Consider the following 12149-nt stretch of genomic DNA (forward strand, 5'->3'; position numbering starts at 1 on the left):
AACATGTCGTATTGGAATAGAACTTCATAAACCAACCATAGTGCCTAAGTATTTTAAACTTTCTTTGGTTTGCTAGTCATTGTTACTCCCCCTTTCTTCTCTGTTGTTCCCAAGAAGAGTCCTCAAACAGTTTCTGGTGGTAGCAATTTTGTAAGTTAACCCATGAAATGATGTACTGTGCTTGGATCAGTCTCTTGGCAAAAAAAAACCAGCATCAGTAAATATTACAGGATGGGAGGGATGGCTTTTGACCATCAATGGTCATCGATGGTAGAGGTACAATGTTTCTGCACCATTGATGTCAAATACTCGGCAATGTTTTCTTCTAGTTGCATGCTGCTATGTACTTAGCCTATCCCTGATTGAGCTGCTGTGTTACTGTGTCCCAAAAGCCCATCGATGGTTCGACCCATTGATAATTTTCATCAATGGTTTCATGCCGTCGATGTAAAGTACCAATAACACCGTTAATGGAGGCAATCGATGGTCAACCATTCCATGGCCTTCCCTACAAGAATATACTGTATAAAAAAACATTCATACAAACCTCTTACTTTGTTTTTCAACTCACCTCCAGTGGAGGACGACATATGACAGAAGTGAAGTCTGGCCACTGGTCCACCAGAACCTGTAGCCTGAAAGGGTTATCGTGGATGACATGATGCAAAGCCCCACACACCTGCGTGACGGAGATAACAAGAACATATTTAGATAAAATACATATCTCTAATTTATTATATATAGTACCAGAAGGGTTTTTAGAATGGATTTAGTGTGTTCAGTGCACCCAGGTCCATGGGCCAAAGGATTCCTGGACTGCACAGCCTAAAAACAGAATATACTTTGCTTGTGATGAGAAGCAGGTCCCTCTTCCTCCATGGTGCCATCTTCCCAGTGACATCTATGAGAAGATGACACCATGCAGTAAAAGCAAAGACTGGCACTGTACCACGTGCCATCTTCCCAAATGTAATCAAACAAATTTGAGTATTAAAAATAAGATATGAGGTAAAATTTACACAGCCCTATAGAATTAACACCTACACCTGGAATAGATCTTTCCAAAGTGTTTCCTGTTTACAGCTTGGTGCATGTCCATTAAAACCACTACTTGTAAACCCATTACACATTACACGACACATCACAAGACAACACAATATATGGTTACATGCTTGACACAAAACCGCATCATCTGTGGTATCTTCTCATTGGACGTGCAGCACATCCAATGGAACGATGAGTCCAACCAATTAGTCAAATGATGAATTGGGTGGATTTGAGGATATACACTAGTGGCTGAACTTGTGGGTGGTGAGCCCATGTACAAAAATATAATTTGTGCTCCCCTCCACCACCCCAAACCAAGTTTACAATATACAACATGGCAGTGGGTGACAGGGAGAGGCAGAACATGACAGGGAGAGACTGGGAGGCAGAGTGTGACAGGAAAATATAGTGGGTAATAGGGGAAGCAGTTGACCCCTTAGTCCAGTGGCGGATTAAGCACGGGGCAACAGGGGCGGTCGTCCCGGGGCCCCCACACATAAGGGGCCCCCACACCAGCACTGCTGCTGGTGTGGGGCTCCTTTCGAGCCCGTGCTTGAGCAGGGGGATCGGGGAATGCAGGTGCAGTGCAGACGGGCAGGGGGTCCCTGCATCGGTCTGGGCGGTCAGCGACAGGGTCCCTGCCACAGGCAGATGGGAAGTCAGCGGCGTGGTCCCTGCAGCAGATGGGAACACTAGTAGCTAATAGTAGCCAATACTGCTACCACTACTAGTTCCCATCTGTTGCCGGAACCCCGCCGCTAACTTCCCATACACTGCAGGGACCACGGCGCTGACTGCTCAGACCACTGGGACCCCCAGTGCTGCCCAGGTACCAACCTCCCCGGAGGGGGGATGTGTCTGCGTTGGAGGGGGGGGGGGGGGATGTGCGAGTGCGGGTGTGTGTGTGTCTGTGGGGGCTCCCACAATTTTGTTGTCCAGGGCCCCCACAGATCTTAACCCCTGCCTTAGTCCCCAGGGGCCCAGGCTGGTGCACTGCATCTGTGGCACCAATGGTAGTTCTGCCTCTGGTATACACTATACACAATAGTCACTGTGATCTGTCTTGGGTCCCAACATTATCTGATATAAATGTGGCAAGGGATCACGTACACTGGATAGGATGAAGTCTTGGTCTTTATTTTGTAGCAGGGAAACATCTTACCAGGTAATCAGCATAAGAAAGGATGGTTACAGCATTGCTGTATACAGGTGTCACAGCATAGTGCAAACACTCCAGCTCCAGTGGTCCCTACCATAGCCCACTCTCCCCGGCCTATCACCTGGGCAGCTATACCACCATCAGGAGCAATGACCCTCTGCCCTAGAAACCCTTATATCAGAAGAGCACAGGTGCGGCTTAATCAGCCCAACCCTGATTACATCAGTTTCCCTGCTGCTGCTCTAAAACCTGGACCGGGTCCTCCACATTATCTTCATTTGGTAGTATTCTGTCCCTTATTCAGGTCCGTTGGGTAGACCATATATGTTCGCACAGGGGCGATGTTTAGCATCTGCGCATGCCCAGAGGCATTTCTGTGCATGTGCAGACGCTGGGTGCGTGCGCCCACGATGGACAAACTGTTTACTGTTTGTCATTGAAAGATGTGGGAGGTTCCCACTGGCGGTGGGTGTTTATGTTAAACATCCATTCGCATGCCATTTGAACGTAGGCGCTGTGTGAATGGTGGGCGGGTTCTGGTTGACTCGCCAATATGCAAATTCGCATCCGAACGAACCAACCAGAATAACCACCATAGTGTATAGCATATACCCAGCATTACAAAACAAGTACGTCAGCCGTAGGAATCTACAATGTTATGTTACCTTCAGTGACTCAGGGAAGCTGCTGACCAGGAGTCTTCTCAGTGCGGCCAGCTTGGAGGAACAGGTCAGGTAGAGCATTCTAGAATCACAGTACAGAACGTGACATTGGAAGACTACAAAGAGTCAACAACAAGATGTAATTTTGAGATCAATTATTGGTAATAGTAGCAAAAACTTTGTATAATCTTTGGCAACTTGAACACTTCATTGCAGACATTGCAACCACTCCATGTATCCTGCACACACCAAGGCAACGTTCCCATAAACTGCATTTTAGAGTGTTTAAGAGGGGTGCCGAGCCGACAGTCATTAACCCGACGTCGGGATCCCGACTGTTAAAACACCGACGGCCGGGTCCACGACCCCCATAAAAGGAGAATAGAATAGGTGGCCAGCGTAGCTCGCCACCGTGCCCGCAGCGTGGCGAGTGCAGCGAGTGCAGCGAGCCCGCAAGGGGCTTTGTTGCACTGGCCACGCTGTCTGACACCAGCCAGTCGGGATCCCGACGTCGGGATAATGACTGTCGGGATCCCGACTGTCAGTGAAACATACCACACCCGTTTAAGAGTTCCATACAGCAGCGTTGCCTACTTTTAAAGTCTTCTCTCCAGGAGAAGCCCAGAGAGGAGACCGTCAGCAGCACTTTGGAGGGCTTGGCCTAATGTAGATGTCCCACCCCCAGTAAGAAAATTTTGTAATTCACGCGTCTTCGAGGAGGGGTGGGGATAAATGATGAAATTTGCATCTTTAGCCCTGCCCCTCCCCAGAAAAATGGCAAATCGCGGTAATTTACCGCTGTGGCCAGGGAGATTCGGGGGTGTCGCCGGTACCCTGGAGGGTTGCCCACCTTTCCGGGGGTCCGGGAGCTGGACTCGATTTTCGGGAGCCTCCCAGCCATTCCGGGAGGGTAGGCAACCCCGCCATACAGTGGTTAGTAAATACCCAGAACCATCTGCTGAGAGCCGTGTAATGGATATGACAGCATCCTAGCAGAGCATAACTTGGGCATCGGCAGATAAGTCTGCTTGGACTAGTAGTCATTTTTACTGGAAATCGAACGCACTTGAACATACCAGTTCTAAGTCTCATTTTGCATCTTCCCGTCTTGTTCAGATCCGAAAACAAGACAAAATGTCCTCTGCTGGCCTCGGATTGGCTCACATCTAGATCTATGCCAGATCCAATCAGTGGCCACTATCATGGTAACAAGCCACTGGTTTGCAGACAATGGCCGTCTCTCAGCCAACCAGCTGCCTGTTATCAGTGGGTAGCACCCACTGATTGTATATATGACAGATGGAAGTGGATTACTAAATTCTTACCTGTCACTCGGCGCTGCATTCCAAATTTCAGGGTGTAAACATAAAAAAGTGCTTGGGAACAATCTACGGTTTCATCTGTCAGTTTTCTTCTCATACTTTGTGTCACTTTGTCAAAAGTGACACTTTTCTGTTGGACCATATGAGGGATTTTTGGGAAGGCAGAACTCATGGTAGAGAGTGAACTTAAGCTGGCCATACATCAGAAAGATCGATCTTAAGATCGATTGCGCTCATGATTGTGTACAATTTCCCTTGAAATCCCCGGCAGTCCTTGGTGGTTTTTGGACACACAATCTACACACAATCGATCATACAATCAATCATACAATCCATCTACTGCATGATTGTGTACACAAGATGTGCACACAATCTGCATACAATCCATCTTACAATCAGTTGAGATTGTATGATTGGGTACAATATCTTTCTGATGTATGGCCACCTTAACACTTGGGGTGCCATGTAATAGGGTGTGATTTTCAAACATGTGCGGTTTTTGATCAAAAATGGCCAGAAGGTCACATTTACCGCAAATCGCACATGTGATATTGGGCGATTTGTGATAAAAACTGCACGTTTTGCAGTGACCAAAAAAAATCACACAGTAAAAATCGCATCTAAATGTTTTTTGGTACTTGTGTAGTTTCACGGCGCCAGCATGGCGCCGTGCTACTTCCGGGTTCTACGCTCGCCACAAACTATGTTAAAAAAGTAACTTAACTCCATGCCAACATGGATAGTTCATACCCCCACTATCCATGTTGGCATGGAGTTGATTTTAAATAGCGCGGCGAGCGTAGCGAGCCACCGAGCCCGCAGCGTGGGCGAGCAAAGCGAGCCCCGCAAGGGGACTCAGACGCACGGCGCCATACTGGCGCCGTGAAACTACACAAGTACCTGTTTTTTCATACAAAACATCAAAATCGCAATTGTAATAGGGTGCGATTTTTCAAATAACACCCTAAACAAAAAATCCCAAAAATCGGGAGAAAAAAGACCTGCTTCTGGCAGGCGACTTTGACAGAACCAAGCACAGATCAGTGAGCTCTGTGTATGGTTCTATTCTATCGTCACATGCGGCTCCTCCACGATACTGACTCTCCTCAACCAATTAGGCCTGAACACCAGAGGAGCTCCCCACATGATTGGATATAGCCATCCCCAAGGAGGACCCAATTTCTGAGAGCCTCCTGGCCATTCTGGGAGGGTTGGCAAGTATGACATGCAGGACACCAGACACCAGACTGCACATCAGGGTTGGCTACCCTCCTGGAATGGCTGGGAGGCTCCCAAAAATCGAGTACTTCTACTAGCCCACATGAAAAGGTGGGCAACCCTCCCGGATACCGGTGGCACCCCTCAAATCTCCCTGGCTGCAGGGCTAAATTACTGTGATTCCTGGCTTTTCGAGGGGCGGGGCTAAAGACGTAAGTCACGTCATTTACATGACATCTACATCAGGCCCCGCCCCCCGGAACTGCTGCAGACAGTCTCCTCTCCAGGCTTCTCCCGGAAAAGAGACTTTAAAAGTATGCAACCCTGCTGCACATACAGTAGCATGACATGCAAGTGACCAGACAGGACGGGTGTGGTATGGGACTCCGACAGTTGGGATCGCGACAGTCATTAGCCCGACGTCGGGATCTTGACTGCCTGTACTCAGACAGCATGGCGAGCGCAAAAAAGCCCCTTGCGGGCTCGCTGCGCTCGCAACACTGCGGGCACGGTGGCTCGCTACGCGTGCCACCTATTCTATTCTCCGTCTATGGGTGTTGTGGACCCCCACGAGGGAAAATAGTGGGTGGCCGTCGGGCACCCGGCTGTCGCCGTTTTGACAGTAGGGATCCCGACGTCTGGTAAATGACTGTCGGGAACCCGACCGGCACCCGACAGGACAGAGCACACAGAATCACATGCAAAAGACCACAGAGGACAGAGCACACAGTATCACACGCAGGACACTGCATAGAGAATGCAGGACACTGCACATAGCCTGACATACAGGACACCAGACTTCAGAGTTTGGTTGGATCCGCACCGACAAAAAAAACATATTTTATGCAATTATATGGAACAAATGTGAGAGACTACTTTTGGATAGTTCTTGTAGTCATTGATTGGTGGTGCGCCATTATACAGGACACCAGGCATACACAGAAGAAAAACATAGACAAACACAGATCATGATATGCATATGACACGACTCTCACATTACCTCTGTCAAATGCAGCCCAGCTCCAGGTCACTTTGGTGGGGATCTAGATTATAATCCGCCAGTGCTAATGACATAGGCATCTCTTGTGGGGAATATTCAGGGAAGATTTAAGAATAATGTTCATTGACAAAACCATTTGTAAAATATTAAACCAGTTTAAGGCTTACGAAATACCAAATAGAGTTTAAGTCAAATCTGTCCTGGCATCCAGATAGTAATCTGCGTAAAGCTATGGGCACATGTACTTGCTGATGTGTGTCTTATGGTTACTTATTATTGTTTGTTGGATTAATACCAGAATTGCTTATTAAAGAGGATCCCTCTGTACTGGCCATGTAGCTGGCAGGCACTAGGACCTGGCGTGGCTCACCCTGGGGGCGGAACCTCAGACATATGCATTTTACACAATGTGCTGCTACACGTCTTATCTTTTCTTCAGTGTTCTGAGCTAATGGACATGCCCCTGATTTAGGGATGCAGTCGGCAGGTCGACAATCAAGAGAACGATCGCTACTGGTTGACATGCCATAGGTTGACACATGATAAAAATCGATATACCTTAGGTCAACATGGTGAAAAGGTTTTCCATATCGACCTTTTGCTTGTGTTAACCTCTTGTCCTAAGCCATGTCTTTTTAATGTGTGGACCTATGACCTGTCGACCTTGAGTGAACCCTATGACCCCTATCCCTGAGTTACTCCAGTATCCAGACGGCAGATCGACGGGGCTTAGGTCAAAAATGCAAGGGTCCACCACTAGAGGTTAACAGCGTCTAGTTAGCTCAGTCGACCAAGTAGACCTCTAACTAGATGCTGTCGACCTCTAGTGGTTGACTATGGTTTTGCCAACCTCAGACTTGTCGATCTGCTAATCAATACTCCTTCCTAACGGAGTCTTACAGAAACCCCTTTGAATCTCGAGATGCTGAGAAGTGTATATTCCTCAAGAACACTAGCCTTAAATGTGAAATTTGAGCTGAAACGGATCCTTACCTGATGTTTTTTAAATGTAAATTTTTTATTTGTATTTATCTGTTTATACCTACCTCCTTTTGTTTTTCTTGTATATTTTTGAATATAAGCTATAACTTTGATTACAGAAAACAAATGATTTCTATAGGAAATGAGTTGGTTCAAAACTCTAAAATGAGGGCTGGAATAAAAGAAGATCACATGACTAAGCTTAGCCTGGGTAATGTTGCGGCAGGGGGTGTGTCTATGTCGGACATTATTTAAAGGTTTGGTGTTGTGGGCCAGATCCTTTTTTGTTCCAATATTCCCACACTCTCTCCCTTATAGTTGGTGATTGTTTGTTGCCTATTCTGAAGCAGAAAAGTATGCCATCTCACCCGTTTTGGTGCAGTAATTTATTTTGGGTGCATTCCTTTCATTGACTGATAGTTGGCTGTACCACCGTAATGGGGGCAGGGTGGAGGCAGTATCATCACCTCAATGGGTGGGTAATCAACCCTCCCAGAAAATACTGCCCCATAACTAATGACTAATAACAGAATTTGGAATGCATACGAATCTTATGGAGGAGTTGAAGCTCCATGTTGGATTAAGAAATGATGATGTCATATCCTGATCGGAGAGTTGTGGAACGCATTTGAAAAACACAGTAGGAAACACTGGCAGCCATACTGTTTCAGCTACCATGATGTGATAACCAGATATAATAACCCACGGTTTTCAATTATGAATGAGACATTGAGGCTTTTTAGGGATATAAGGAAGTGAGAAGGGACAAGAGCACACACTTTGGGAATGACCGTTCGCTCGAAACACAGACTGGATGGACCTTTGTCTCCCTGTTGGTTTTGTTTGATCAGAACATCTTTGCCAACTTTAAGTGACTTTCCTGCCATGAACCTGAATTAACAGTGTTCAATCTCTCCAAGCTTTTATAAATCTTGATCTTACCAATAATACCAATATGCTCATGTGAAAAGTTTGTACGAGTAAGGAGGTTTTTTTAAGGAACCGTTGTGTTTTTTCTTCTCTTCGGGATTCAAGGGACATTTTTTTCTCCCAGTATTTGCGCTCAGCCACATTTGGGTATAAATAATGTTGGGAATGATGTGTGTGCAGGCAGGTGTTGTTATCTGCAGAGTTATGTAGGCACACAATAGAGGATTACTCAAGCTTTGAACGGCCTATTTACTTAACAAGTGGTGTTGAAGTCAGCAGTTACAGCCGTACTCACTGTTGTATGCACATTGGTGATGGAGGAAGACGAGCGAGTGGGATTCTATACATCTCCCAAGCTGCTAAGTGTATGTTTTTGCTGCAAATAGGTTTACCTATAAAACCAGTAGGAGAGAACTGCTTCTAGATTTGTTTGGAGAACAGTCTCATGATATTAATATAGTTGATGAGGATCTTAGCAATGTATTAAAACAACTAGAGTTAAAAATGCTTAAAGAAAATAGACTTTGGTGGGAATCATGGGTGAGATTTAATAGGATGAGATATTCAGAAAGTGAGAGATTTGGGAAGAAATCTACAGGGTTTTTTTAAAGCGGCAATCATTTACACTTCAAAATCAAACTGGTTTTGCAGTGTAAATGATTGCCGCTTTAAAAAAACCTGGAGATTTCTTACCAAATCTCTCACTTTTTGAATCTCTGATCCTATTAAATCTCACCTCATTAGTCTGCAGAAATACCAGATTGAGGGTTTCATACCAAAAGGTTTGAGAATTTACAAGCCTCCCTCTTTTGCCTCTTTGAATACTACATTTAAGAAAGAGTGGGAAAGTATACTATGTAACTGCTCCCAAATAGTTATTGGGTACTTGGGTACTTGGGTATTTTGGCGGCGCCCCCGATTTCCATCGCGCGATGTTTTAATCGCATCGCATGCCATGCACCCGATGGCATGCGATGCGACGTGATTTTTGCCCCCTATACGATGAAAGATTGTATAAGCACCCTAAAGGGTGCTTTTAAGCACCGTAATGGGTGCTTACAATGTTAAATGCACCCCCACGCCACCCCCCCACTATAAACGTGAACCCGAAGCGTGGCGAGTGCAGCGAGCCCGTGAGGGGCAGCGGTACGCGTCCTCCGACCTTTTCATACCCCCACTATCCACGTCGGCGTGGAGTTGAGAATAAGTGGTACTTGTGTAGTTTGGCGGCGCCCATCGCATCGCATACCATAAGGCATACGATGGTATGCGATGCGACGCGATATCGCGCGATATTGTACAATGCCATACAATTTTAAAATTGTATGACATTGTATATGGCATACAATGCCATACAATGCGATGCGATGCGATTAAACATTGTATAAGCACCCTAATGGGTGCTTACAATGTTAAATGCACCCCCCCCGCCACTTCCCCACTATAAATGTGAACCCGAAGCGTGGCGAGCGCAGCGGTACGCGTCCTTCGACCTTTTCATACCCCCACTATCCACGTCGGCGTGGAGATGAGAATAGAAAGTGTGGCGAGCGCAGCGAGCCACCGAGCCCGAAGAGTGGCGAGCGCACGCGGATACCTTCACAGGTATCGGAGTCCCCTCGCGGCCTTCACAGGTATCCGCGTCCGCTGCGCTCGCCACACTTTCTATTCTCATCTCCACGCCGACGTGGATAGTGGGGGTATGAAAAGGTCGAAGGACACGTACCGCTGCGCTCGCCACGCTTCGGGTTCACGTTTATAGTGGGAGGGGGGGGGTGGCGGGGGGGGGTGCATTTAACATTGTAAGCACCCATTAGGGTGCTTATACAATGTTTAATCGCATTGCATCGCATTGTATGGCATTGTATGCCATATACAATGTCATACAATTTTAAAATTGTATGGCATTGTACAATATCGCGCGATATCGCGTCGCATCACATACCATCGTATGCCTTATGGTATGCGATGCGATGGGCGCCGCCAAACTACACAAGTACCACTTATTGAATTAAATGTTGAAAGAAAGGAGACATACCTTTGATACTCTTAATGAAGAAATAGAAAACGTACATGAGAATGTCATACCTTTTAAAAATGTAGAAGACTGTAATGAAAAAGAAACACAAATTATCAATAAGTTGGAAAAAGAAACCAAATTTTTGAGTGACAAAAAATCCCAAAAGTTTCATAGAGAGTCACTGAGTCCAAACAGAGCAAAAAATCTCCAAATAAAAAAGTTGAAAATATAGTCGATAGAAATACACAGTTTAGAAACAGGAAGTGGACTAATAATAATAAAAATCAAAATCGGGATACAGTAGTACCAAAATGTAGACGAAAAAAATGCCCCTTTAAAACTACAGTTTGATCCTAGGGAAGAAACAGGTTACAAAATCCAGGATTAAGCATTACCCTAGAAAAGGCGACCAACTCTCCACCCCACCGTCTTATAATCATTATAAAAAAAAGGAGGTTTAATAAAGATATAAAAGATAGAGGGTATCCTGAAACCCAAAATTGGTATGAACCCCTGATAGATGACGCCTCCTCCCTGATTATTTTTTTATAATGGGACAGACGTCCCCAGGGAAGATTAATGAAAACCAAAAGGGGTGGAATTAAAAAAATGGCCACCCCCCCAAAAAAACTGACCTGAGTGACAGAATAGTTGAGTCATCACCAAATGATACCAATGAAACAGAAATGATTCATAGTAGAAATCATGTTGAAGAGAGTCAATTGTTCAATTTAAGTAATAGACCACTCAGTGAAGTAGAAAAATCAGTACTATTAAAAGGTTTAAAATATGCGCCAACCAGTTCTGTAGATCCCTTTCAAATGTATATAGATAAACATAAATGTGTGCGTAAAATCACTTTAATGAATTTTTTCTGTAATAAGGAAGACACTTCAACTTTGAGCAGTGAGACTGGAGATCCATCCAGACCACTGTTCAAAAATAAGTCGACATTCTATCCGGCTTACCAAAAAGGGAGCTACATAGAATGTTTTAGTAAAATGGTTAGTGAAGACTCAGATAAATTGCTGGAACAAAGAAACAATTACAGGCCCAACCTTACTAAAAAAGAATATGAAGTCACATAGTGATCCACCCATAGAATTATAAGAGATTTAAAAACCTTGACAGAAAGTGATTTATCAAAAAAAAATTTATCACTAAGTCATAGTATGAGTTTATCAATATTGTAGAACTTTCGATTCCCACGATCTATGTGCTCCCAAAAATATACAAGGATGAGAAGAATCCCCCTGGGTCGCCCTATAGTGTTTGGTATGAACAGCATAACATCTAACCTTTTGGCTGTAGTTGATGTTTACCTACAGCCGATAGTGAAAACAACTAAAGCGTACCTAAAAGACACTAAGGATGTACTAATAAAATTAGACCAATATGATTGGGGCTCTGATCAATTTTTAGTAAGTGCGAATGTTAGTACTTTATATGCAGTGATAGAAATTGAAAGTGGTTTACAGGCGGTTAAATACTTTTTGGATTTTATGGAGTATAATGAAGATCTTAAAGAATTTATTTTAAAAAGTATTTAATTTATCCTTGTCAACAATTATTTCTATTTTAATGGTGGCTACTACTTGCAGACAATGGGGACCGCAATGGGCACTAGGTTTGCCCCCAGTTACTCCAACCTGTTTATGGCATATTGGAAAAATCTAGTAATATGGCAGGGAGGCATTCTGTGGGCAGACCTGGTGTCCTGGGTCAGTTTTATTGACAACATCCTCTTTTTATGGACGATCCTCTTTTTACGAAGGAGTCATTGACTGAAATTTGAACAATTTTAAATGAT

At 44.8% G+C, this 12149-nt stretch overlaps 1 protein-coding gene across 1 annotated transcript in view; it reads right to left on the reverse strand.

The window, feature by feature from the left end:
• The window catches only part of LOC146007545 (uncharacterized), a 125112-nt gene that overhangs the window by 15862 nt on the left and 97101 nt on the right, over positions 1 to 12149 (reverse strand). The window contains exons 10-11 of the mRNA XM_083145980.1: positions 2872 to 2950; positions 572 to 679 (exon numbers count right to left, since the gene is read on the reverse strand). Coding sequence (XP_083002106.1) covers positions 572 to 679; positions 2872 to 2950 — 187 coding nt within the window. The remainder of the gene's footprint in view (positions 1 to 571; positions 680 to 2871; positions 2951 to 12149) is intronic.

The sequence above is a fragment of the Crinia signifera genome, chromosome 6, assembly GCF_055691185.1.
Source record: "Crinia signifera chromosome 6, ASM5569118v1, whole genome shotgun sequence".
Lineage (NCBI taxonomy): Eukaryota > Metazoa > Chordata > Amphibia > Anura > Myobatrachidae > Crinia > Crinia signifera.